The 23,682-nt window shown below is 49.6% G+C and overlaps 1 protein-coding gene across 2 annotated transcripts; it reads right to left on the bottom strand.

Moving 5' to 3' along the window:
• Nucleotides 1-923: 923 nt before the first annotated feature.
• On the bottom strand, nucleotides 924-22,143 carry CBLC (Cbl proto-oncogene C). 2 transcript variants are annotated; one of them, XM_053268052.1, is made up of 12 exons: nucleotides 22,127-22,143; nucleotides 19,663-20,076; nucleotides 15,521-15,667; nucleotides 13,776-13,932; nucleotides 10,545-10,666; nucleotides 8,925-9,062; nucleotides 7,985-8,072; nucleotides 6,361-6,492; nucleotides 4,515-4,697; nucleotides 3,596-3,718; nucleotides 2,519-2,657; nucleotides 924-1,675 (listed from the first exon to the last, which is right to left on the bottom strand). In XM_053268052.1, the coding sequence occupies exons 2-11, from the start codon at nucleotides 20,007-20,009 to the stop codon at nucleotides 2,547-2,549; spliced, it is 1,548 nt and encodes a 515-aa protein (XP_053124027.1). In that variant the 5' UTR covers nucleotides 20,010-20,076; nucleotides 22,127-22,143; the 3' UTR covers nucleotides 924-1,675; nucleotides 2,519-2,546. The 2 variants fall into 2 exon arrangements, with proteins under 2 accessions (XP_053124027.1, XP_053124026.1); XM_053268051.1 differs by lacking the exon at nucleotides 22,127-22,143 and adding an exon at nucleotides 20,211-20,298.
• Between the last annotated feature and the right edge of the window lie 1,539 nt (nucleotides 22,144-23,682).

Raw genomic sequence — 23,682 nt, 5'->3', positions numbered from 1 at the left:
GAATCCAGGACTAGGTTTTTCCCACAAGACCTTTGATGTTAGAAATCAAGGGGGTCATCTTAAATTCAGAATCCTCTTCCTTTTGGGTAGGTAAAGGTATAACCTGCATTTACTTTTTAAGGGGCTCGTCTTAAAATTCAGAGTTGTCTTGTATCCGAGTAAATACAGGTACTGTCAGCTGAACCCTAATATTGTGCTTCCATTCATTTCTGTGGCGCTGGCAAAGGAGAACTTCCCCACAGATTGTGCCCCATAGATCAGATCTCTGCTGCCCTGCCGAGCGCCCGGATTCTGCCTTCTGATCTTTCCTCGGGATAGGGTTTTAAAGCAGAAAAGGGCCTGTGTGATCTCACGTCCCTCTACAGTGTGCGGCTTCACAGCCTCTGCTCTTCCTCCCCATCTGACCTACACCCTGTGGGGCTCTCCGTTCTCAGGACCCCACCAATCAGCTCTGCAGCACCGACACAGCCCATCGATCTGAGCTCTTGACAGTTCCCGGAATAGGCGCTGAGCTCAGCAACCCATCCGGAGGCAGAAGCCACCTCCGACCAGGAGAGACGGATCAATACTGGCTTGTGGGGAGGAGGGAGGCTGGATATAGGCCAGAGACATTTTCAGGGGTGTCCTGCACAATTTGTGCTTGTGAGCTTGCCACAGTTCCTCACAGGTCTTGCTCCCACGCCTGTTCCCGAGTGGTAGCCTTGCGTTTAAAAATGTAAGCTGAGAAAGCTTTTCCTGGCCCGTGGTGGGGAAAAGAAATGTTTCACCTGTTTACTTTCTCCTTCTCAGGCTGCTGTTAAAGGCACAGGAGCAGGGCCAGTGAAAAGAGGTGGCAGCCTTAAATCTTGATCACTTTTGAAGAAGTTGCCTGTGAAATTTAGCAGTACTTGAACTCTTCTTGATAACTTTCTGAAAAGCACAAATCAGCTTGCAACATTTAATATTTGACATCTTGATTCACATGCTCCAGAAATCCAAACATTAATCAGCATCCAGAATAAAATAGGAATATTTAAAAGAAATTCTTTTTTTTAAAAAAAATTTATACACTTCTTTCCAAACTGGAAGCATATTCAGTCTCTGCTGCTGGAGTGCTGGCACCACCTTGTGGACATAACCAGTACACCACCAGTTCAGTCCATTAAACCATGATGTCTGAGACCTTTGAAAAACCAGTAAACTCGTATTTTTTGCTCCTGGCAGGCCAGATTCTGCCCTGGCCCCCGAACTTCTGAAATAAAAACCAGCACCCTCCTTTCTGGAGAGTGCAAACGCCCAGCCTCCCAAAAGAAAGGGAGGCTGAAAGGCAATTAAAAGTTGTTAGGCCGCTGAAACGGATATGGATATGCAAAGAATGGACTTGTTAGCAGTGACGGCATGGTCACTGTCCAATAGGAGCCCTTGATGTTAGCACACCTGTCATGTTGCACTAAAACAGGGAGCGGAACTCGACTGTGGCACTGGCTGGGATAAGAATCACCATTTCCCAGCAAGAATGGTTTGCCTGATGAGTGGGTTTCCCAAGAATGGAAGTACTTGCTTAGGCGAGGTGGTCCAGGCAGTCTCTGCTGGGAAAGTCACGTGTCTGGAAAGGTGCTCAGATTGGCTGAACAAACGTTTTGCCAGCAGCTTTCATTCTTGGCAAGGGAGGTCCCGTGTGGTTCATGGCTGTGAGCTGGAGAAAAGGAGAAGCCTTGGCTGAACCAGCCTTCTTGGAATCACTGAGCACGGAGGGAATCCGGGGGGGGGGGGAATCAGCTCACCAACAAGTACTATCTTATATTGCAAGAGAGCCCTCCTCCCTGCCAGCCCCCTCCACAAATCAACCTACAGTATGCTGCACACAGAAGACCAGTGTGCTGCAAAAGATACCAGTGGGGCAAATCACATGGAAACACAAAGCAGTGTGATATCTGACACCTGTTCCTTATTTGCTTCTGCTGGTGTTAGAATATGCAAGCTTTTGAGTTACACAGGACTCCTCTTGTGTGGTGTAGCAGATGATCACTGGACAGGGGAGTCCCAGGTCCAAACCCCCAGCTCACTGGCAGGGAGCTTGGGTAAGTTGCTCCCTTTCAGCCTCGTCAGCCTCACAGGATTGCTGTTGGGAACAAATGAAGCACAAACTGCCAAGCATTTTGAGCAGCATTTTAGATGCACAACAACCTTGCAGGGTAGGCAAGGCTGAGACACAGTAACCTATAACTGGTCAGAATAGCTCCTGATGGAGCCTTCTGTGTAACTGAAAACTTGCACATTCTGGCACAACAGAAGTTGCCCCGATGCAAGAGATCATCAGACTGATTCCTCCCTCCTCCTCCTCCTCCTCCTCCTCCTCCTCCTGCTCCATTTTGGACTTCTGCCACTGGATGGAGCTTGATCTGGTCTGCCCAGCCATCCACACATCCTTCACCCTTGTGAGTTCCTTGGACAAAAGAACAAACATACCTCCCCTCCTCTATTAATCAACACAAAGCTTTGATTCATCTGCTGACTTGCTGATGTGCCCTTGACTCACCCGTCTCTTCCACAGCCTCGCCCTGCAATCAAGTCAGCTGCTGTGTAGAGGCCTGCGGGGCATCCCAGGGGACCGATGAAGTGGGGCCGGCCTCGGGCAGGCTTGGCAAGGGGCGATGATGGATCCAGTGGGCAGAGCCCTGCACAGGGAGCGGAAGAGAGAGGAGAGCTGGTCTGGTGGTAGCCAGCATGACTTGTCCCCTTAGCTAAGCAGGGTCCACCCTGGTTGCATATGAAAGGGAGACTTGAGGTGTGAGCACTGCAAGATCTTCCCCTCAGGGGATGGAGCCGCTCTGGGAAGAACAGAAGGTTCCAAGTTCCCTCCCTGGCAGCATCTCTAAGCTAGGTCTGAGAGAGATTCCTGCCTGCAACTTTGGAGAAGCCGCTGCCAGTCTGTGAAGACAACTGTGTAGTTCTGCAGCACTGGGGTGGGTTCTGCCCACTGTGCTCAACAGGCAATCCTGGAGAACATTCACATGCTCATGGCCAGAGGCTCCTCAACAACCCTCCCCACAACCACAGCAGCCGAAGTCAAACGACCCATCAGAAACCTGCTGGCACCGTCCTGTGCCTGGGGGCAGTAGCAGCCTGTCCTAGGAACATAGGAAGCTGCCATATACTGAGTCAGACCCTTAGCCCATCCAGCTCAGCATTGTCTTCACAGACTGGCAGCATCTTCTGCAAGGTTGCAGGCAGGAATCTCTCTCAGCCCTCTCTTGGAGACGCTACCAGGGAGGGAACTTGGAACCTTCTGCATGCCCTACAGAGCTGGTGTGTATGTGCTAAATGAGACACTCTGGTTCCTGGCAGATCTGGCCCCTCTCCCATCCCGCCCGGCATTAATGAGAGCCATGCTGCCTGCAGGCTGCCTATTCGTCAGGCAGCCTGGGCAGCTCTACCGGACAAATGGCCTGCCTGAAGACAGCATGGCTCTCATTTATGCTGGGGCAGGGTGGGAGAGAGAGAGGAGTATCTGGAGCGGCCAGGAACCAGAGGCGTCTGAGCCTCATTTGAGGCCCCTTTCCCCTCCCCACCAGCTCCTTAGGATGAGCCGTTCCTGCCTGCGGGTGTTACTTACTTGGTAGTCAGCACTGGGAGGGGATCCCCTCTTCTGCCGCTGGAGAAGGTCTAGCCGAGGGGGTACTGGCGGGGTCTGCAACGTCTCCGGGTCCAAGCTTGGGGTGGGAGTGGAATTCTTCCTCTGGGGGGGGGGGCAAGGAACACAGCTGACTGTCTATTTCATTTCATGAAAATGCTTCAGTCCCCTTTTGCACCAAGCGCCCTTCAAGGTAGTGAGTCAAATTCAAAGGAAACGCCGCCGCCGCCACTGAAAACGGCAAACGAGAAAAACCAGCGCAGCTCAGCGCAGCTCAGCGCAGCTGGCGGCCTGGCATGCTTCAGAGTCCAGCAGGGGTTTGAACCCAGGTCGCTGCACGCACAGTCCAACACTTTACCACAACACACAGACTTTAATGCTTTGAGAAATCCAAGGGATGTCCCAGGTTTCGTCCTGGAAGCCTAGCACTGCAGGGATTCTTAATGGTAAAGCTAAAGTTGTGCCCTTGAGTTGGTGTTGACTCCTGGCGACCACAGAGCCATGTGGTTTCCTTTGGTAGAATACAGGAGGGGTGGGTCCCCAGATATCATTGGACTACAACTCCCATCTGCACTGCTGCAGAGCCACCATTTAAACTAACTGTGCAAGGTATGAGCAAATGGATCTCTGTCCCCAAAGAGCTCACAATCAGTTTCCACTTAGGGTTAGACTGTGGGCTCTTTGGGGACCATTTGCTCAGACCTTTTGCTATGTAAACCACTTTGAGAGCTTCTAGTTACAAAGCGGTATATAATTTCCCCCCCATTAACAACAACAACAACAACAGAGAATAAACCTCTTTCTCAGCAGGAATATCATGTTCGCTCTTGCGCACTTACACACACAGCCCCCACCCTGGCAACGGTCAGGAGTCCCAGCCAGCCCTGTGGGTGTCACTGACCCCTTGGTCTTTGCGCATGACAGCCAGCTGCTGGAGCACCGCCTCCACATCCTCCAGGTCCTCTTCATCGCCCTCTTCCTCCAGACCAGGGCGGTCCTCTGTGTAGCTGAAGGGGTCGATGAGGATGTCTTCGTGGCCCCAGATCTTGCAGCGGCAGAAGGGGCAAGTGTGCGCTTCAGAGAGCTGGTGGAAAGGAAGCAGAGAAGTCCAGATGTGCTCCCTCCCACCCAGCTTGAAGATGGGGACAGGAAGGAGAAACCAGACCCCAGGGACAGAGATACAGAAAAGCACCCAAAGATGTGTGATGTCTACATTTCAGGATAGAATGGGTTAGTATGGATCACAAGAGAATAAAGGGGCTACTCACACATGCTATGTTTTCTGTTGAAACAACCTTTAAAGTTTTATGACTTTAAAAATGGTCTTAATTGTTTGTGTGGAGTTTTATTTATTGTTTTAAGTTCTGTACACCGCTTTGAGATTTCGGTGTTAGGCAGTTTCTAAATAAAACAAAACAAAATATTGTGCTCGTGTACAGATCTCTCTATGGAGGGATACATTTTCATGGGACTGATGGTACCTGTGTTTGTTTTAAAGGTCAGCACTGTTGTGGGTTGTAATTTTTACCCCCACGTTAATTAGCAGAGCACTGAAGAAGCTGCCCACTCCAGTTACAGAGTAGAATTCAGAGTTTAGTTGTTGCAGCTATTTAGGGAAGACACGTGGAGATTCTTGTAGAATAACACACTAAGTAGATTTATTGGTGAAGGACACCTTTGGATAGGAAAGAATCTAATCCTTAATGTAAAGAACTACATAATGGAGAGGTAAGGAGAGAGAGAGAGATATTTCCATCTGCTCTCTGAAGAAAGGAAGAGATTCTGACCCAGCACAGGAAATACCTGAAGAGTCATATCAGGCGTCATAGAGTGGTGCCAGATAGAACAGCCAGGGAGCAGTGTTCCCTATAAGGCGTGCACACATGCTGGTGCTCACAAGTTTTTTTTAACGTCTGCTCAGTTAATGTTAGATCCCGCTGTGCGTGCATGTGGAAAGTAACATGTGAATGAATGGATTTATTATTACAGTCAGAGACCAGCAATGAAAGTAACATGTGAATAACTGGACTCATGCACCGATAAAACAATCATGTTACTCTGTACATAGATTGAACATGTGTTGAACATGATGTGTGAGCAGGGTTCAGGATCCAAGATCTGCACAGGGGAAGATCTTTCAGCTTGGAAATCGGACAAAGAGGAAGCAACTTATACTTTTTCCAAAGCATCTGCAAGAACTGAATATTAACGGGCAAAGAGAAATTTCCCCTTTGTATGAGCAAACTATCTTGGTACAAAAACGTCAGAGGAAAGAAGTCTGGAATAAAGGGAAGCAATAAAGAAACAGGAAGGAGAAGATAGATGAGAGATGTTAGATTGTACATGATGCACAAAGTGGCCAAACTAACTTTTTTTAAAGAGAGCTGGTGTGGTGGTAGCCAGCATGACTTGTCCCCTTAGCTAAGCAGGGTCTGCCCTGGTTGCATATGAATGGGAGACCAGAAGTGTGAGCGCTGTAAGATATTCCCCTTAGAGGATGGAGCTGCTGGGAAGAGCAGAAGGTTCCAAGTTCCCTCCCTGGCAGCATCTCCAAATAGGGCTGAGAGAAGCTCCTGCCTGCAACCTTGGAGGAGCCGCTGCCAGTCTGTGTAGACAATACTGAGCTACATAGACCTATGGTCTGACTCAGTATATGGCAGCTTTCTATGTGGCCATCTAAATATGAGGTCAAGCCCAGCCATGCAGGGCTGTGGGGGCCGGCAGCCAGGGAAAGGTCAGGGGCCCACCTGCCATGCTTCAAGGCAGCCCCGGCAGAGTAAATGCCCACATGGCTGGATCCGGACGTCCTTGTCGTTCTCAGCACAGATTTTGCAGAGCTGGAAAGTGGAGCCCACCTGGCAGTAGAGTTCAAACTGTTCCTGGAGGAGAAGCAGAGAAAAGGGCAAGAGGTTGAAATGATGGGGGCGGTTGGGTGGAAGTACATCCTACAAGGGAAACCTCGTTTGCAGTGCTACAGTGCGGGGTAAATGTTGAGCGAAGCCAATCACACTGGTGGCATTGAGGGAAGCAGCCCCTCCCCTCTGCTCTCGGGTTTTGTTTTGGTGCAAGTTCACATCGCATGCCTCCGTTTTTTCCTTCTAGCCAATGGAAAGAGAGAGAGAGATGTCTAAAGAGCTACATCTGCATTTCTAAAGAGAGCATCCCTCTTATCATGCTAATGATTCTACTATCATTGCCTCTCCCTATTTGCTCCAGCGTTTTCAGAGAAAGTCGCTTAAAACCAGCATTTTAAAAAACCTGGAAATACATAGAGATAGGCTAGAATCCAGAAGACAAAGCCTGATTTGTGTGTAGCGTGGGTCCAAGGATCTTGAAGGGACTTTGGGGTAAATTTGGCTGGTGTGAGAACACACACACTCTCTTCCGGAGGAGATTCGGGGGAACAGGCCTGTCTGTAAAGCCTCCAGGTGGGAGGAAAAGGGCTTTAGCTCAGTAGTAGAGCATCTGCTTTGCATGCAGAAGTTCCCAGGTTCAATCCAGGGGCCTCATTATTGAACATGGGCTGTGTGTGTGTGTGTGTGTGTGTGTGTGTGTGTGTGTGTGTGTGTGTGGCGAGGGGATGTTCCTGGGCACCTGACCGGCAGGGCCTGGACAACAGTTCAGACTTCATTCTTCACTGTTGATGTTGTATGAATATATATGAGGGGATTACAATAGTTAGAAGTTTTAAATATATATATTTCTGAGCCAGGGTGTGAAAGCGTTTGTTTGCTGGGGTGTGTACTGGTATTATTTGCATAGCAGTGAGAGGAGAGCAGGCTGAGATGGTTTTGTTTTTCACCACGCCCTGTTCTTCTGCAGCAAGGAGAGGGGAGCTGAAGGCATTGTTGGAGGCAGGATCCCATCTTTGCTTTTATCCCAGGGCCACGTCAACCTTGCTGTGCCCCTGGTTCAGCCACTGGGGTCTCCAGGTAGGGCTGGGAAAGATTCCTGCCTGAAACCTTAGAGAAGCTGTTGCCAGTCAGTGTAGACAATACTGAACAGGATGGACCAATGGTCTGACTCAGTATAAGGCAGCTTCCTATACTTGCATGAAAAAGCACATGTGAATTAACTGTGGACTGTCCCCTTGGGTCAGTCCAGCCTTCAGTCTTCGCTTTCTCTCTCGTCTCTTGGACTAGGAGAAAACCTGCTGTAGGCCTGTGTTTAGTGCCCTGCCATGGATCTGTATATAACCCTGAAGCCGTGACATTACCAACAACAGAGTAAGGGAACTAGGGTCCTGGGCCAAAGGTTTCAGAGGATTTCCTCTTCTTATTGTAAAGGCTGGGGCATAAGTGTGGTGGTTATTTTGGGAGAGAGCAGTAGACTGCACTGTGGCTTTAGGAGTAGTGTAGGGGAAGAACTTACTTGGGAGACCTGAATTCGGCTGTTTTGCGACAACTCGATCAGCTCTTTCAGGTCGGGATTTGTGTTCTTCCCGTCTGGATACACGTAACTGCAGGAAGAGATGAAATGAAGCTCGTTAGAGCCACCTTGGCAATCTGTTCACAATTGATGCATTGATCTCAATTAATTTGTATCTCACTTTTCTGCAAACTCAACCAAAGCAGCCTACCAATATCAAAACCAATCATAAGGAAACATTAAAATTTTTTTAAAAAGGTAAAGTGTGCCGTTGGGTCGGTGTCGACCTGTCCTGGCGACCACAGAGCCCTATGGTTGTCTTTGGTAGAATACAGGAGGGTTTACCATTGCCTCCTCCCGCTCAGTATGAGATGATGCCTTTCAGCATCTTCCTATATCACTGCTGCCTGATATAGCTGTTTCCCATAGTCTGGGAAACATACCCGCGGGGATTTGATAAAAAGTCAGCCCCCAAATATAATATTATCAAACAGCCAGAAGCACTACAAAAGAATAAAAACAATTAAAGCAGCCGGAAATCTCTCCTACCAGGAGTTCTCAATCTTGGATTCCCAGATGTTGCTGGACTACAACTCCCATCTTTCCCAGCCACAATGGCCTTGAGAGCTGTAGTCCCAGCAATAGCTGGAGACCCAAATTTGAGATCTTCCACCAGAAGCCTGCCAAAAGATAAGCAGGAAGAAAGAGAACCTTTTGGACTGCCTTGTGGAGAGAATTCCAAAACACTTGCGGAACCACCACTGAAAAGACCCTGTCCTTGGAATCCACCTGTGCTTGTTTGAGAAAGGATGGGGCAGACAGCCAATCTTGGGGCTGGAGTAGGTTCACATGGGCAGAGATGGTTCCATGTTGTTAAGGGCCCGGCAGGTTAATACTAGCTACACCTCCATCACCACCCGTTTCCCTGAACCCCGTCACTCACAAGCCCTCCTTCTGTCCGTCAATGAGTGCCTGGAAGAGTGGCTTGTTCTGTGGGATGGTTTGCAAGATACTGCCATCCTCCATCACGTAGCCGATGGCCCACTGGCCTAGACGGGTGCAGCTGAGTCGGAAGATATAGCTGAGAAAGAGAAGAGTGGGGTGCAGAGAGAAGCAGATGGTCAGTACTGTGGGGATTCTGTAGAGCAAGTGTTCGCAACCTTGGGTCCCAAGATGTTGGGGACTACAGCTCCCATCATCCCCAGCCACAGTGGCCAGACAGAGGAGGAGAGCTTTTCTTGGGGTGGTGAGCATGAATTGTTCTCTATGCTAAGCAGGGCCCAACTTGGTTTTCATTTGGATGGGAGACTACCTGTGAGCACGGAAAGACATTCCCCTTAGGGGATGGGGCCATTGCCCAGTGGAAGAGTATCTGTATGCTTGCATACAGAAGGTCCCTGGTTCAACCCCTCTCCTGCACACATCCTCCTTTTTATAGCATCAGTGAGCTACAGGTGACTAACACAGGTGCATCAACCTATATTGTAGAACAGTCCTATATGGACTAGTAACTTGTACAGACTTATTTGCCAGGTTGCCTTAAAATGGTTCTGCTGGGCTGTTGGGGCACAGCCTATCTTGCTGTTCTCCGAGACACCGTAAGGGGGCAGTGTAATATGAATGCATGAGCCAGAAATGTGAGAGGAGGACGGTGTGCAGTTCTTCAGGATGCCAGAAGAGGGCAGTAGGTGTCCTATGTTGCAAGCACCCAGAGAAAGGCATAGTGATTGTGAAGTTGTGGTGTTTTTGGAACCCTATATGCAAGGGCCAAACTTGATGCAATTCAGAGGATCCCTAAGTTTTTATTAGTTAGCAGTCCCAAGTGAAGGACACAGGAGCAGCACCACGGCATGCGTGGGGGGGGTGAACTACTGTACACCCCCCCCGCCCCCGCATACCATCTCTCGGATTGAAATTGACCTGCGAAGCTGCTAATAGCCTACTGTTGAGGAAATAGAGTGACCTGTATAGAGCCTGTCTGTGGGGCCCCTCCTAACTGAGCAAAGAGGCCCCTTTTAAAATGTGTCGATTCTATTTATTGAGCAGGGGGAGAGCAACTGGCCCTATCCATCCCCAGCACATAAGAACATAAGAACAGCCCTGCTGGATTAGGCCCAAGGATGCCCACCTAGTCCCGCATCCTGTTTCACACGGTGACCCACTAGAGGCCTCCGGGAAGCCCACAGGCAAGAGGCGATGCCCTCCAGCGGCTGTTGCTGGCATCTGTCTTAAGTTTCTTTTTCAGGTTCTTTTTTAAGGGAGCCATTGTAAACCGCTTTGGGAACTTTTGTTGAAAAGCGGTATATAAATATTCGCCACCATCATTGTCATCTGTGGGAACTAATTGCGCCCCTGGAGGGCAGTATTTAGAGCAGGAGGTGGCCAGAAAGAAAGAAAGAAAGAAAGAAAGAAAGAAAGAAAGAAAGAAAGAAAGAAAGAAAGAAAGAAAGAAAGAAAGACTGGAGCATATCCGATATCCTGTTACATCTATCCCGGAGGAGTCCAGTTCCATAGTGGCAGACCAACCCTGCTCAGGGGGTGCCAACAGGGGGCGCTGTCTTACCTGCCGGGCTTACTGCTGTATGCCTGCAGCCGTGCCTTGACTTCATCATAGGTGAGGAAGGCCATGTACCCCGGGTGCGTCACTGCGAGGTACGTCCAGTTCTTAAGCAGGGTCCGCCATGGCTGCAGGGGTAAGGAGGCAAAGTCAGGAGCAGGCCAGGAACCACTAGTTTCAGACAATGGCTATGAGGTAACACCCCATCCCCAGCAGCTGTTTTTGAGGGACCTATCCTGAAAATGCTCCAAGTTGAACCAAGATGGAGATTCGGAAAATAGTTCCCCATTCATAGGTGATAAGGAGAAAATGGACGTGCTCTGAGAAAGAGGTGGCAGCCTCATACTTCTGTCACACAGCTACCTGTGCCTGGGATGGAACCCAGTTTTTTTTTTTTCCCCTTTCTTCCCCAGCATGGCTCTTGAGCTTTTCACAGTGGCATAACACATTCCTCCTCCCAGATGATACTGACCACCCCAGCCAGCTCATGCACAGAATGGGAACACAGAGCACAATATTATGGCATGAAATCTGTAAACATCTGAGTAGAGAAACCATTCCCAGATCACTGACTGAATATGCAGTCTCCATTTTTCAGGTCAAGTCCTGGTTTACTCAGGCAGCAGACACCTTTCACGAAAGGCCAAAATTGCCCCTTTTTGCCCTTTCATGAGTTTTTGAAATGGTTATTCTGAGCTGTGCTTTCTCCCCTTCCAACATTTAACTCTTGGACAGAGTGACGGGATGGATTCATCTTGTTTCTAGTGCATCTGAACATGGACACATGGACAGGAACACACCCTCCCTTGCCCTAAAAGCTCTATTTTCAGTGCCCAAAAACAAAACAGGCAAAAAATTTGGGGCAGTCCTACAAGCTGGCAAAGTCTACTCCTGATGAAGCCTAAAGTGGTTCTTTTTACTACGAGCTTATTTACACAACGCGATCAGTCCAGATTAGCCTGAATTGGTTTTACCTTTAAAAGGACACATGGACCTTGCTGTCTGATGAAAATAACTCTCAGTGTCAAAAAATGAAATAATATGGGGGTGGGATTGGGAAGAGGGCAACCAAGATGATCAGGGGCCTGGAGCACCTTCCTTAGGAGGCTAGGCTACACCATCTGGGGCTCTTTACTTTGGAAAGGAGGCAACTAAGGGGAAACATGAGCGAGGTATAGAAAGTTATGCATGGAGTAGAGCGAGTGGACAGAGACACATTTTTCTTTCTCTTCCACAGCACTAGAACTAGGGGTCATTCCATGAAACTGAAGGTCGGGAAATTTAGGACTGACAAGAGGAAGTACTTTTTCACACAGCGCATAATTAATCTATGGAATTCTTTGCCATGGGACGTGGTGATGGCCACCAGCTTGGATGGCTTTAAAAGGGTCTTAGACAAACTCATGGAGGACAGGTCTATCAATGGCTATTAGTCTGGTGGCTATAGGCCACTTCCAGCCTCAGAGGCAAGATGAAGGTAAATACCATTTGCAAGGGAGTAACAGCAGGAGAGAGGGCATGCCCTGAACCCCTACCTGTAGGCTTCCAGCGGCATCTGGTGGGCCACTGTGGGAAACAGGATGCTGGACTAGATAGGCCTTGGGCCTGATCCAGCAGGGCTGTCCTTATGTTCTTAATATGTTTTATAGAAAGACGAGAACACCACAGGTCTGGTTCTATTTGTTTGGAAGAATACAGTGGGATCGAGCTGGGAAATCCCGTGTACATGTAACAAAATGTTTAAACAATTTGCATAGCTATGACTGGATATCAGGATGCATCACTGCAATCCCCCCCCCGCCCCCAGTATTTCAAGTTTATATGCAAGAAGGAAGAAACTCTTCTTTCTATAATGTCTCCAGAAATTCTTTTGTTTGTGCAATTATCTGTTACTTCCGTAGATCCTCCGGTTGTTGTGTCCCCCCCCCCCCCGGTTTTCTTGTTTAAAGAACACCACTGAACAGAAACACCCTGCTCAATTAAACCTGAACAGAAAGATCGCAAGCCTTCTTTACTTTTTAGAAACGGAAACTTTGCTCCCCCAGCTAAAGCTGCTGACCCCCTGCTTCCTCCGCCCACGCCTTGAGTGATGGACCTGAAGCAGCCACATCCTGCTCATGTGGCCAGCAGTTCTTGCTATAGGTAGATAGCAACTCTGCAAAAAGACAGAACATCGTCCACAGGGTGGAGGGGAGCGATTCAGAGTATTCTTTGGTTGCCAGAAATGGCCAGGAAGTCTGTTAATAAGTTGCAGAACTTACTAAAAGTCAGAGTTCCTTTCCCCCCCACCCCAATACTAAGTTGTACATTTCAAAATGGGAAGATGTAAACATTAGAGACGGCTGCCACACCTTTCAAACTTTGTTTGGTTAAAGTTTGTTTTACTGGCTCTGCTTTCTGAAAGACAGGAATTTAGCATGCAAAGCTGAGAAAGAAATGCTGGGAAATGCGTTGGCTGCTACATTTCTATCTGTCAGCTCAGCAAGGACAGTAAACCAGAGAGGTGGCATCTGTGCCCCCTACTGTCCTTAGGGCATTAGCAAAGGCTGTTTTCTTTTTCAAAAAGCATTCGTGAAAGGGAGGGGGTTTAACATTTGGATCACAGGAGGAGGTAGCCGTGGTGGTGGTTGGAGGTGGTGGACCTCTTTGCTCCATGCTGATTCCTCAGTCCAAATCTATCCCCGCTGAAGCTGCTGTGAGCTGTGGTGGAAGGGAAACATACAAGCTTAGCACAGCTGGAAGTGCTTGGATGTTTTCTCCTCTGAAGGTAGGAGCAGTTTCGGGGGCAGATCGGGTTGAGGGCACAGCAGATCAGAGCGGAGGTGCACCTAAGTAATTTTGGAGCCTGGACCTAAAGGCCTTTGGAGCCCTCCACCCTGCAAGTTAGGCATCATCCCCCAACACACACACACACACACACACACACACACACACACACACACACACACACACACAGAGTATTTTTAACAAGTGGGTTTTTCAGGGCACAAACAACTAAACTCCCAAGCATGTAAGCACATAAAACAGGTATATTTACGCAAATATGCATTAGCAGAAACATTTCAGCACACAACATAACACATCCCCATCCCACATATTTCTTTCTCCGCCCCCCGCCCCGCCCCGCCCCCCCCCCCCACACTGTGTCTCTCGGCATATTGAATTTTTGGCAAAATGTTCATTTTGCAGGGCTAATCAATGCAAAGAGTCTCTTCCCCTCCCCCTTCTTGGATGTACCTGGAAAAGGCAGGTGAAAACGTCAAACTCGAATATGGAGATGTGCCCGTTGCAGGTGAGGTCGATGGTGGATCTCAGCGCTATGGCCATTGAGCCGGAATCAACGGGGTGGACCCGATGGAGTCCTTCTCGAAACTCAGCCCAGGATACCAGGCTCCTGCAGAGACACAAAAGTAGAAAAGTTGACAGATCCAGATCCTAAATTCAGAATTATTTATTTACGTATTTTATTTATTTAATGTATGTACTGCCTGACTCCGAAGGCTGTAGGCGGTTCACAAAAGTGATGTTTTAGAGCAAGGATCTCCAACCTTGGCTCCCCAGAGGTTGCAACTACGACTCCTATCATCATTTGCGGAGAGTCCGCAAATGTTGGACTACAGCTACCATCTTCTCAAGCCACAATAGCCAAAGAGGTGCAAGGCTGGGAACCCCTATTGTAATCAGCCTGAGGTGAAGCATGTCCACACAACAAACTTATAATGGTTTCACCAATCTATCATATTTTGATACCTCTTGATATGTGCATTTCTAGGCAGTATACAGAGTTAAAATAACATGTACGCTGCCTAGATCAGGCCTGCTCAACTTTGCCCCTCCACCTCGCGGTTTTTGGACTTCAACTCCCATAACCCCCAGCCACCGTGGCCTATAGCAAGGGATTATGGGAACTGTAGGCCAACTGCAGGGGTGGGGGCGAAGTTGAGCACCCCAGGCCTAGAGTGATAGCCGTTTAACTGTCATGGCTTCCCCCCAAAGAATTCTGGGGGTTGTAGTTTGGTGAGATCTGTCCTTAAGAGATCACTAATTGCCTAATTACTGAACTCCAGGGTTCCCCGGGAAAACACAGAATGATGATTAAAAGATGTGTCCTGGGGATAAGAGGTACACAGTGCTTCTGGAAGGCCTCAGGGAAGTGAAAGAAGCAATCAATGTACAATTATCAGATGGATAATTATGGAACGGCTGTGGGGCTGGGTGCTAAGTCCATTAGCCAAGTGGAACTGTTATGTACAGGAGCAGTATACCTCAAAGTACCAGATCCTGAAGGATTTGGCTGGCTGCTCTAGATGAGACCTTTGATCCGTCCGGCCCAGTGAGATCGTTCTAATGTTAAGTACTGAAGTAATGGGACAGATTTTGGTAGGAAGGAATATATCAGGTCTGAGGGGATAGGGCAGGACTGCACAACTTCAGCCCTCTGGCTGTTAGTAGACTACAATTCCCATCATCCCTATTGGCCACTATGGCTAGGAATGATGGGAGCTGTAGTTCAACAGCTGGAGGGCCGAAATTGTGCACCCCTGCAACTGGGTTATCAGTTTTAGGGAAGCGGTGCAAAGACACAACGCTAGGAGGGTGTATAGTTGCTGAGTCCCTCAGATATTCTCCTCTTTTGCTGTCGGCCATGTTTTCATGCCAAACAAAATGGCGGCAACAGGAAGTAGAGAAATGCTTGCCAAAGCTAAGGGGTCTAGTATACTTGCGGGGGAAGCATGTGCAGAGACAGAACTACTAGGGAGGTAAGAAAACAGGTTCAGGTTGTTTGAAGAACCAGGAAGGGAGATCTTAGAATGGGAGGAAGTTAGGAAGCTCAGTGAGGTTGGGGTCTTTCCCACATAATTATATACCCTGGATGGGAGCAGAGTCTTTTTTGCAGGCTGAGTGCAGCAGAAGCGGGGAAGTCCTGATGTGTGGAGGAAGAATGGAAAACCAGGTCTACAAGGAGAGTTTCCATGCCTCACCGTGTGCCCCACGTCTCTCTCCAGAAGGTCTGCGCCTCTGGTTTGCTGAGCTGGTATTTGCCCCCGTGGTCACGCCCGTCGGGAAACAGGGCCTTCAGTTCGGCCAACATGTGGCTGAAGATCAAGGACAGCTTGGTCAGATTCCTCCTGTGGAGAAAGAGGCAAGGTGGATAAATTAATGAGTCAATCAAATGCTGTTAAGAACATAACATAAGAACAGCCCTGCTAGATCAGGCCCAACGCCCATCTAGTCCAGCATCCTGTTTCCCACAATGGCCCACCAGATGCCGCTGGAAGCCACAGGCAGGAGTTGAGGGCAGGCCCTTTCTCCTGCTGTTACTCCCCTGCTACTGGTACTCAGAGGCATCCTGCCTTTGAGACTGGAGGTGGCCTATAGCCCTTGGGCTAGTAGCCATTGATAGACCTCTCCTCCATGAATTTATCCAAACCCCTCTTAAAGCCATCCAGGCTGTTGGCTGTCACCACATCTTGAGGCAGAGAATTCCATAGGTTGATTATGCATTGTGCGAAAAAGTACTTCCTTTTGCCAGTCCTAAATTTCTTGGCAACCAGTTTCATGGGATGACCCCTGGTTCTAGTGTTATGGGAGAGGGAGAAGAATTTCTCTCTATCCACTTTCTCCACACCATGCATGATTTTATAGACCTCTATCATGTCTCCCCGAAGTCATCTTTTTTCTAAGCTAAATAGCACCAAGTGTGTAGCTCTAGACCCCTGATCATCTTGATTGCCCTTTTCTGTACTTTTTCCAGTTCTAAAATGTCCTTCTTAAGATACAGTGACCAGAACTGTACGCAGTACTCCAAATGTACTCCAAATGTGGCCACACCATTGTTTTGTATAAGGGCATTATAATATCAGCCATTTTATTTTCAACCTTCTTCCTAATGATTCCAAGAATGGAATTGGCCTTTTTCACAGCTGCCGCACCTTGAGTCAACACATTCAACGAGCTGCCCACCACAACCCCGATCCCTCTCCTTATCTTAACTGATGGCCATAACAATCATATAAATCTGAAATTATGTACAAACCACCTAGAGATAACAGCACGCCACTATTATAGATAAGAAGCAGCATAACAGCCCTGTTTTAAAGCCCTTGCTTAAAAACAAAAACATTCTTGCAGGTTTTGCTACTGTGGAATTTAATCAGTTAAATTTCTGCTTGTGTGTCCAGCTACCAAAGGCATAGTTACCCAGACACAGAAGAAGAGCCCCATTTGGGGGGGGGGAGGGCAGGATTTGTGTGATTACTTTTAAGAGCTGTACAGCAGGCAGAGACTTAACCGATAGAGTGCTTTCCCCAACATTGCATCTCTGACAGGTTGTGGGGCTTGTGTGTTAGGGGAGAGCTGGAGTGGGGTGGGGTGGGAAAGCTGGGGGGTCAGTGGGTTCAAATTAAGGGGTTGCCAACAACCTTGCTGATCTTGTTTCTTTCAGAGCAGCTTGTTATGAAGAAATTAGCATCTGAAGCTTTTCCAGATCTGGAGGTAAACATCATGCCCTCTAATTGCCATGAATCAAATTGCATTTAAAAGCCCAGGGAAAATATTCAGCCTTTGGTCACCCTGGTTCCAGATCAAGGCTATTTATTTATTTATTAGATTTATATACCGCCCTTCCAAAATGGCTCAGGGCAGTTCACAACATGATAAAAACAATTAAAACAAATTAACAATTAAAACCAAACTATTAAAACACAATAAAACCAATAAAACAGCTAAAAGCCCTGAAAATCCGGGCAACAGTTTCTCAGTTCTCTTTTGTACCAGGGAACTCTCTGCCCGGAAAGAGCCCAGTCTTATCTTAAGAACAGGAGGGAGAGGCCCTGATTACTGAGAACCTGCCTTATCATAATTGATAAAGAGGACGAAAAATAAAGTACAAAGACTGGATCTGCAGGTGAGAGTTGCCAACGTTTTCACCAGCCACTGCTCCTGTGCCTTCTAAGTGCAGCCTGATCTGCAGAAGTTAGCAAGTGGTAATGCTTCTCTCTGTGCCATTGAATGCTTCACTTTATGATTCCTGCAGCTCAGGTTGGTGTTATTAAGTGCATAAGCACCAGCCCAGTGTCAACTTTTCTGATCAGTTGGCAAGCCTGGCAGGGCGGAAGAAAGTTCTGCGGAGCTATGAAGTCCCATTCAGCACCCCCTTGCTATACAAAACTTCCTGCTCTGGGACTTCCCCTTGTCCCACCTCTTTGGACTGTGGAATCATAGGAACATAGGAAGCTGCCATATACTGAGTCAGACCCTTGGTCCATCTAGCTCAGTATTGTCTACACAGACTGGCAGCGGCTTCTCCAAGGTTGCAGCAGGCAGGAACCTCTCTCCGCCCTATCTTAGAGATGCTGCCAGGGAGGAAACTTGGAACCTAGATGCTCTTCCCAGAGCAGCTCCATCCCTTGAGGGGAAGATCTTGCAGTGCTCACACTTCTAGCCTCCCATTCATATGCAACCAGGGCAGACCCTGCTTAGCTAAGGGGACCAGTCATGCTTGACACCACAAGACCAGCTCTCCTCCACAGCCTTTAACCTTGTTTTTCAGTTGGGGTCCCCTTCACCCCAAGGCCTGTTGCTGCCCCAAGCATAGATTTGTCTTGTGGTAGCAAGCATGACTTGGCGGTCTACAACAAAGCAAGCAAACAAACAAACAAACAGAAAAAGTTAAAAGAAACATTAGTTAAAATAAACGACAACAGAAAAATTAAAACATTATTTAAAACAAAATAAATGATACATGATTGCCACCGGTTGAACCGGCAGCACCCAAAGACGGACCCTTCCTAATGATCTTAATGAGTGGTGGGGATCCTGTAGAGAAAGGCACTCTTTCATGAAACGTTGGTTTAAGGTAAAGTGTGCCGTCAAGTCGATTTCGACTCCTGGCGCCCACAGAGCTCTGTGGTTTTCTTTGGTAGAATACAGGAGGGGTTTACCATTGCCTCCTCTCGCACAGTATGAGATGATGCCTTTCAGCATCTTCCTAGATCGCTGCTGCCCAATATAGGCGTTTCTTCCCATCGTCTGGGAAACATAGCAGTGGGGATTTGAATCGGCAACCTTCTGCTTGTTAGTCAAGCATGTCCCCGCTGCACCACTTAAGGTGGTAAACGGTTTAGTACAAGAATATTTTTAAACGGATCTTATGATTTTTTTATTCCCACGTGGATCAGAAATGGACCACTCAGAAAAGGACCACTCCTGCTCTGTCAGACTGGGGCTCTTGCTGGCTTAAAAACAATCTACTTTTCTTAACTATCCTGACCCAGTCTCACCCTTGGGGTGCTCTCGATTTTGAGGGCTGTCCCCTTCAGCAGTTATTAATTAATACAGCACCATCTGTGTGAAAGGTGCTTTGATGCCAGAGGAGAGGCCTCTGCCCTGAGGCACTTACAATCTAAAATTTGACACAGGGGTGGAAGACAACAGAGGAAAGGAAATGGACGGAGGCACTCAGGGGAAGAAAATGTGTCTTTTTTCCTGTTACTGGTTACAACCGAGCATTGAGACTAAAAGCATTACATGCCCACCTTTTTCCTCAGCAGCTGCTCTGTGTCTTAAAAGCTGCCTATCAGGCCGAAATTCAGGAGGTGCAGCTTTTTTCTTGGGAACACAGTGCTGGCTGAATTACTTCCAGCCAGGCCGCTATCGAAGGCACAGAGGTTGTGTTGTGGCCCAGTGGGGGCTGAGAGACAATCTCAACGTTCCTCCTTGCAGAGTAGCAATAGGGTTGCTCAGGCTCAGACTGGCCCACAGGGCAACAGGGCATATTCCCGGTGCGCCCCATCCGTGGGGCGCCCCTGCATCCCGCTGCACTCAGCAGCAGTGAATACTCCCATCCTTTACTCATTCTGCTCAAAACCCAGCGCCCTCCCTACATACATTCGACTGCCCTCTCAATACCCCCAGTCTGGCCCTGGGGTTGCTTGCTACTTGCGACCGTTGTTCTATTCTTCCCTGGCAGGTCTGCTATGCTTTTAACAGCCACGTGGCAGGCGGAAATCCCACAGGCAGAGCTCCCCAGCAGCAAGCTGGGCGGGAAATCTCCTAGAGAGTTCGTGCAAGACTCCTGAACGGTGCTGCAACCAACCCCATTTTTTGGCCCTCTGTTTTTTACCTGATGGCGGACTGCTCCTGGAAAACCTCCCCTTTCTGCCTCTTGAAGAGCCTCTCGGCCTGCTTGACCTTTTCCAGCAGGTTGGTGAGGAAGATGCGGAAATAGCCTTCCTCCCAGAGCTGGGCAATGCCGGCCCCGTACGCCTCCCGGATGACCCTCAGGTGCTGGTGGGTCTGGGGCAGGAGGTAAGGCAGGTGGGGCGGGCTGTTGCGGAGGCCCAGGTGGGGCTGGCTCACCAGCTGGTGCAGCTTTGACAGCTTCTGCAGGGCCTTGTCCAGCGCGCGGTGGGCAGAAACCCACCGAGGCAGGCTCAGGCTGGCAGGGGCCGGCCAGGGTGGCGCGGCCATGGCGGAGAGGGCGAGGTGGCGTGCCAGCTGCAGAGCCAGGACGGCAGGTTTGAGGAGGCGCCGTGCTCTGTCAGGGAGAGAGCCGGGGAGGGAGGGTGGGGACGGAAGAAGGAAAAAGGTAAAATAATCACAAGAGCCAAAGAGCAGTGGAGGTGAAAGGAGGGGGGGGGAGAAAACCCCATCAACAACGAAGCCACCAACCCGAAAAGGAAGCAGCCGCCGCCTCCCCAAGCAAAGGCCTTGACAACACACCACAGAGTCGACACACTGGCCACAAACCCGAGGCAGCGTCAGCAGCAGCACTGGACGGGCGCTGGTGTCTGCCAAAGGGTGTTGTGCCTCCTCCCCCATGCCCTGATTATGATTCACCGCCCCGGTAGCATGGTGTGTTTCTTTGCTGCCCAGGGTTGCCAACGCCCCCGCCTTGACGGGTGGAAATTCAGCAAAGGGGGGAATTTAGCCCGTTGCTTCATGCCCAGGAGAAGCAGCAGTGGCTCGCCGTTCTGGCCACGTTGGGCACCAGTTCAGGAAGGCAGAGGAGCCTGACCAGGGGAGGAAAGTTGGCCGCCATAAGTGTAGAAGCTGCCTGTCCTTCTCAGGGGGCGGGGCGGGGTTACAACCAAGGGCAAGTTGGTTGGGCCCCTGTGATACCTGATTCCGAAACGGGCCACAAGGGCAGTTCGGGGCCACTGGGGGTGGGGGGACGTAACCATAGGAGGCGACTGATTGTCAGCAAGCTTTTGAGTTCACCAGAACTCTTCTTCAGGCTGGATGCAGAGCACAAAAAGGGGGTGGTGGGAATGGCTGGGGGAACCCCAAGGCTTGGGGAGGGTGGTGAAAATTAAAGCCCCTGGAGTTTGACCTTTGTGTGAGCTGAAGTGGAGGCGGTGTTTTGCAGGCAGAACATGACCTGACCGAAATGAATCTGCAAAATGCCTCCACTGTCTCTCGCAAAGGGCTTTTGCTACATGTTCAGGAACACCTCCTACCCTGCCCCCCATTTCCTCCTCCCACAGGCACCTTTTCAAAGGGGAGGTCAATTGCTCTGGGAGCGGGCTGCAGCGGCACTGACAAAAAGTACACTCTAACTGAGGGGGCGGCTAACTGGGGGGAAACGACCTTGACACAGGATGCAGGGTTAAGGGGCCGACTCTCAAGTGAGCAGTCAACCCCCTGGGCCTCTCCGGTACTCAAAACGAATCTCTTTCTCCCTTTTTGTTTTGCTTCACCTCCAAGCTGAAGAAGAGTTCTGGAGAACTCAAAACAAAGCTTGCAACTTACCTTGTGCCATTTTATTGCGCCCTAAGTGACAGGGCCTTATTTATGGTGGCCCCATAGCCCTGGAACCCTCTACCCAAGGCTCCCCACTATCTATCTATCTATCTATCTATCTATATCCCACTCTTCCTCCAAGGAGCCCAGCGTGGTGTCACCACTACACCACCCTGGCCCTATTAGGCAGCTGTCAAAAGCTGTTCTCTTCTGGGAGGCCCCTGCAACTTCCCAGGGGGTGGTCAAGAGCATCACAGGGTCCCTGCTGCTGTGGTGGGCACAGAGGTGATTTCGGGCGGGTGGGGATTGGCACTGGGCCCCCAGCAGCTGCCTAACAATCCAGACTTTGATGCCAGCCCTGGCAGGGCTGGGGAAGATGCCAGAGGGAGGAAAGGAAGTAAGTGGAACTTCAAAGTGTAAATAGAAAGGTCTCCCTGCAGACACCCACGGCGAGAAGGAACTGAGAGGGCTGGTACAGCCAAGTGTGTTTGCACAGGGCAGTGAGAAGGATCCGAATGAAATAAAAGGGAGACGGTGAAGAAACGTGGCAGGATAGAGGTGGCACATCTTAAATCTTATGGTGTGAGCATCAAGGGCAGGGTTTAGTTTGGCCCATAACAAGAGGCTGAAGGAGAAGTCAAAATTAAAGAGAATTGGGCTGATATGGGAAGGCCTCTACAGCAGATCTCTCTCTCATTCTCTCTCCCCCCATCGTTGAATGAGGCCAGCTGGTGCTTCCCCAGATCTCGACTGACATGTTTGGCAGAGATTTCAGTAGCTGGGGGGGCCGGGGTGGGGCAGCAGGCGAAGAGCAGCTGGGAAATGGAGGGTGTGACTGGCAGTACCTGTAGATCCAGCTGCCATCGGCTCACCTGGGAACCCCGCCCTTCTCAACTCACCTTGGAGTCTAGCCCAAGTGCTATTTACAAAGAAAGTAAGTGTGTGTGTGTGTGTGTGTATCTAAGCAGAGAAGCCATCTCACCACATTGCCACCAGAGGGTGCTCTTGTTCTGTTGTTTTTCCCAACGAGCATGGGTGATCCTTTTGCCTGGGCGTTTTCCAGATTACTTGGCAGGGTTGTTTTGAAAACGCAAATGGCTTGCGCAACCCTCCTGCAACGGGAAAATACAGCTATCTATTTGCGACACACATGCAACGTCGTGGGGCTAAGACGCAAGGATAAAATCCGAAAGAAGGCATCGGAAATGTGAACGGCATCGGAGGGCTGCAATGTCGGAACACCGGCAGGACGGAAGCACACTCAACGGACACGTAGTGACACTGTTGTAGCGTGCAATCTGGAAAGCGCCCTGGTGTCTTTGCCACACACGTGCCCGGTTCAGAACTGGGATGTTCAGAACGTGCCCGAGGCAAGGTCCAAGATGGTGCCTTGCCCCATGCCCTGATGGGGGCCAGCCCTGTTTTGAAACTGACCCTTGCAAACTTTGAAAGTGCCTGAGGGGCAGGGAGGAGGGAAGGTAGCAAGCAGGCGGCCTCCTCCTCTCTCCTCATGCTTCTTGTAGCATATGCAAGGAGTGCAAGAAGAGGGCCCCCCTTGCAAAGTATGCAGGGGTCAGATTGACCCCAGAGAACAGTGCTGATGGCAGTGGCGGGGAGAATCTTGTCACCACGCTGTCCCCCCTGTAATTTGCCACCTCAAGGGATTGCCTCATCTTGCCTCATGAAAGGGCTGCCCCAAATGGAATGGAGCTCAAGCAGCCCTGAAAGACAAAAAGGCCAACTGTCTGTCCCTGCTGTGCCAGAAATCAGATCAGTGGGCTTTGCTATGGGGCTGATGGTAAATCCCAGTGACCTTCTGTCCCAAGCAGTGGCGCTCTTCAGACCAGACCTCTGGGCAGAGGTCCATTCCTCTGCAGGCCTGGCCGGGCCAGGCGGGGGGCACCTCCAAATGCATGTTAAAATATAAATAATAATAATAATAGGGTATTGCAGCTTATCAGGCGGCTGGGGGTGGCAGGCAAAAGGCCTTTAGGTCCAGGCTCCCACCATACCTAGGTGCACCTCTGCCCCAAAGCCAGGTTATCCCTCCCTCTGCAGCGGTAATGTCGTTCCGAGTTTGAGAACAACCCACCCTGGAGACAGGGGTGGGTTGATTCCCAGATGCACATAAAGAAGAGCCCAGTGGCTTCAATGTGGGGGCTTTGAACCAGGAAGTTCCTGGTTCACTTCTCACTTGTGTCATGACCTCACTTGCTTGCCTTAAGCAATCCACTCTCTCTTTCAGCCACAGCCCTGCCCCACCCTGCCTATAATAGGGAGATCACCATACTGATCTGCCTCACGGGGTCAATTGCACAGCTGCCTGAAATGCATTAATGTGATGGGCTTCAAAGGCTTTTGGGTACTTAAAGGAAATACGCTTTAAAGAATACTTGTAATT

This window comes from Hemicordylus capensis, chromosome 7 (genome assembly GCF_027244095.1).
Source record: "Hemicordylus capensis ecotype Gifberg chromosome 7, rHemCap1.1.pri, whole genome shotgun sequence".
Classification (NCBI taxonomy): domain Eukaryota; kingdom Metazoa; phylum Chordata; class Lepidosauria; order Squamata; family Cordylidae; genus Hemicordylus; species Hemicordylus capensis.
Note: the sequence above shows the minus strand (reverse complement) of the source record. Positions and strands in the feature narration are given on the sequence as shown.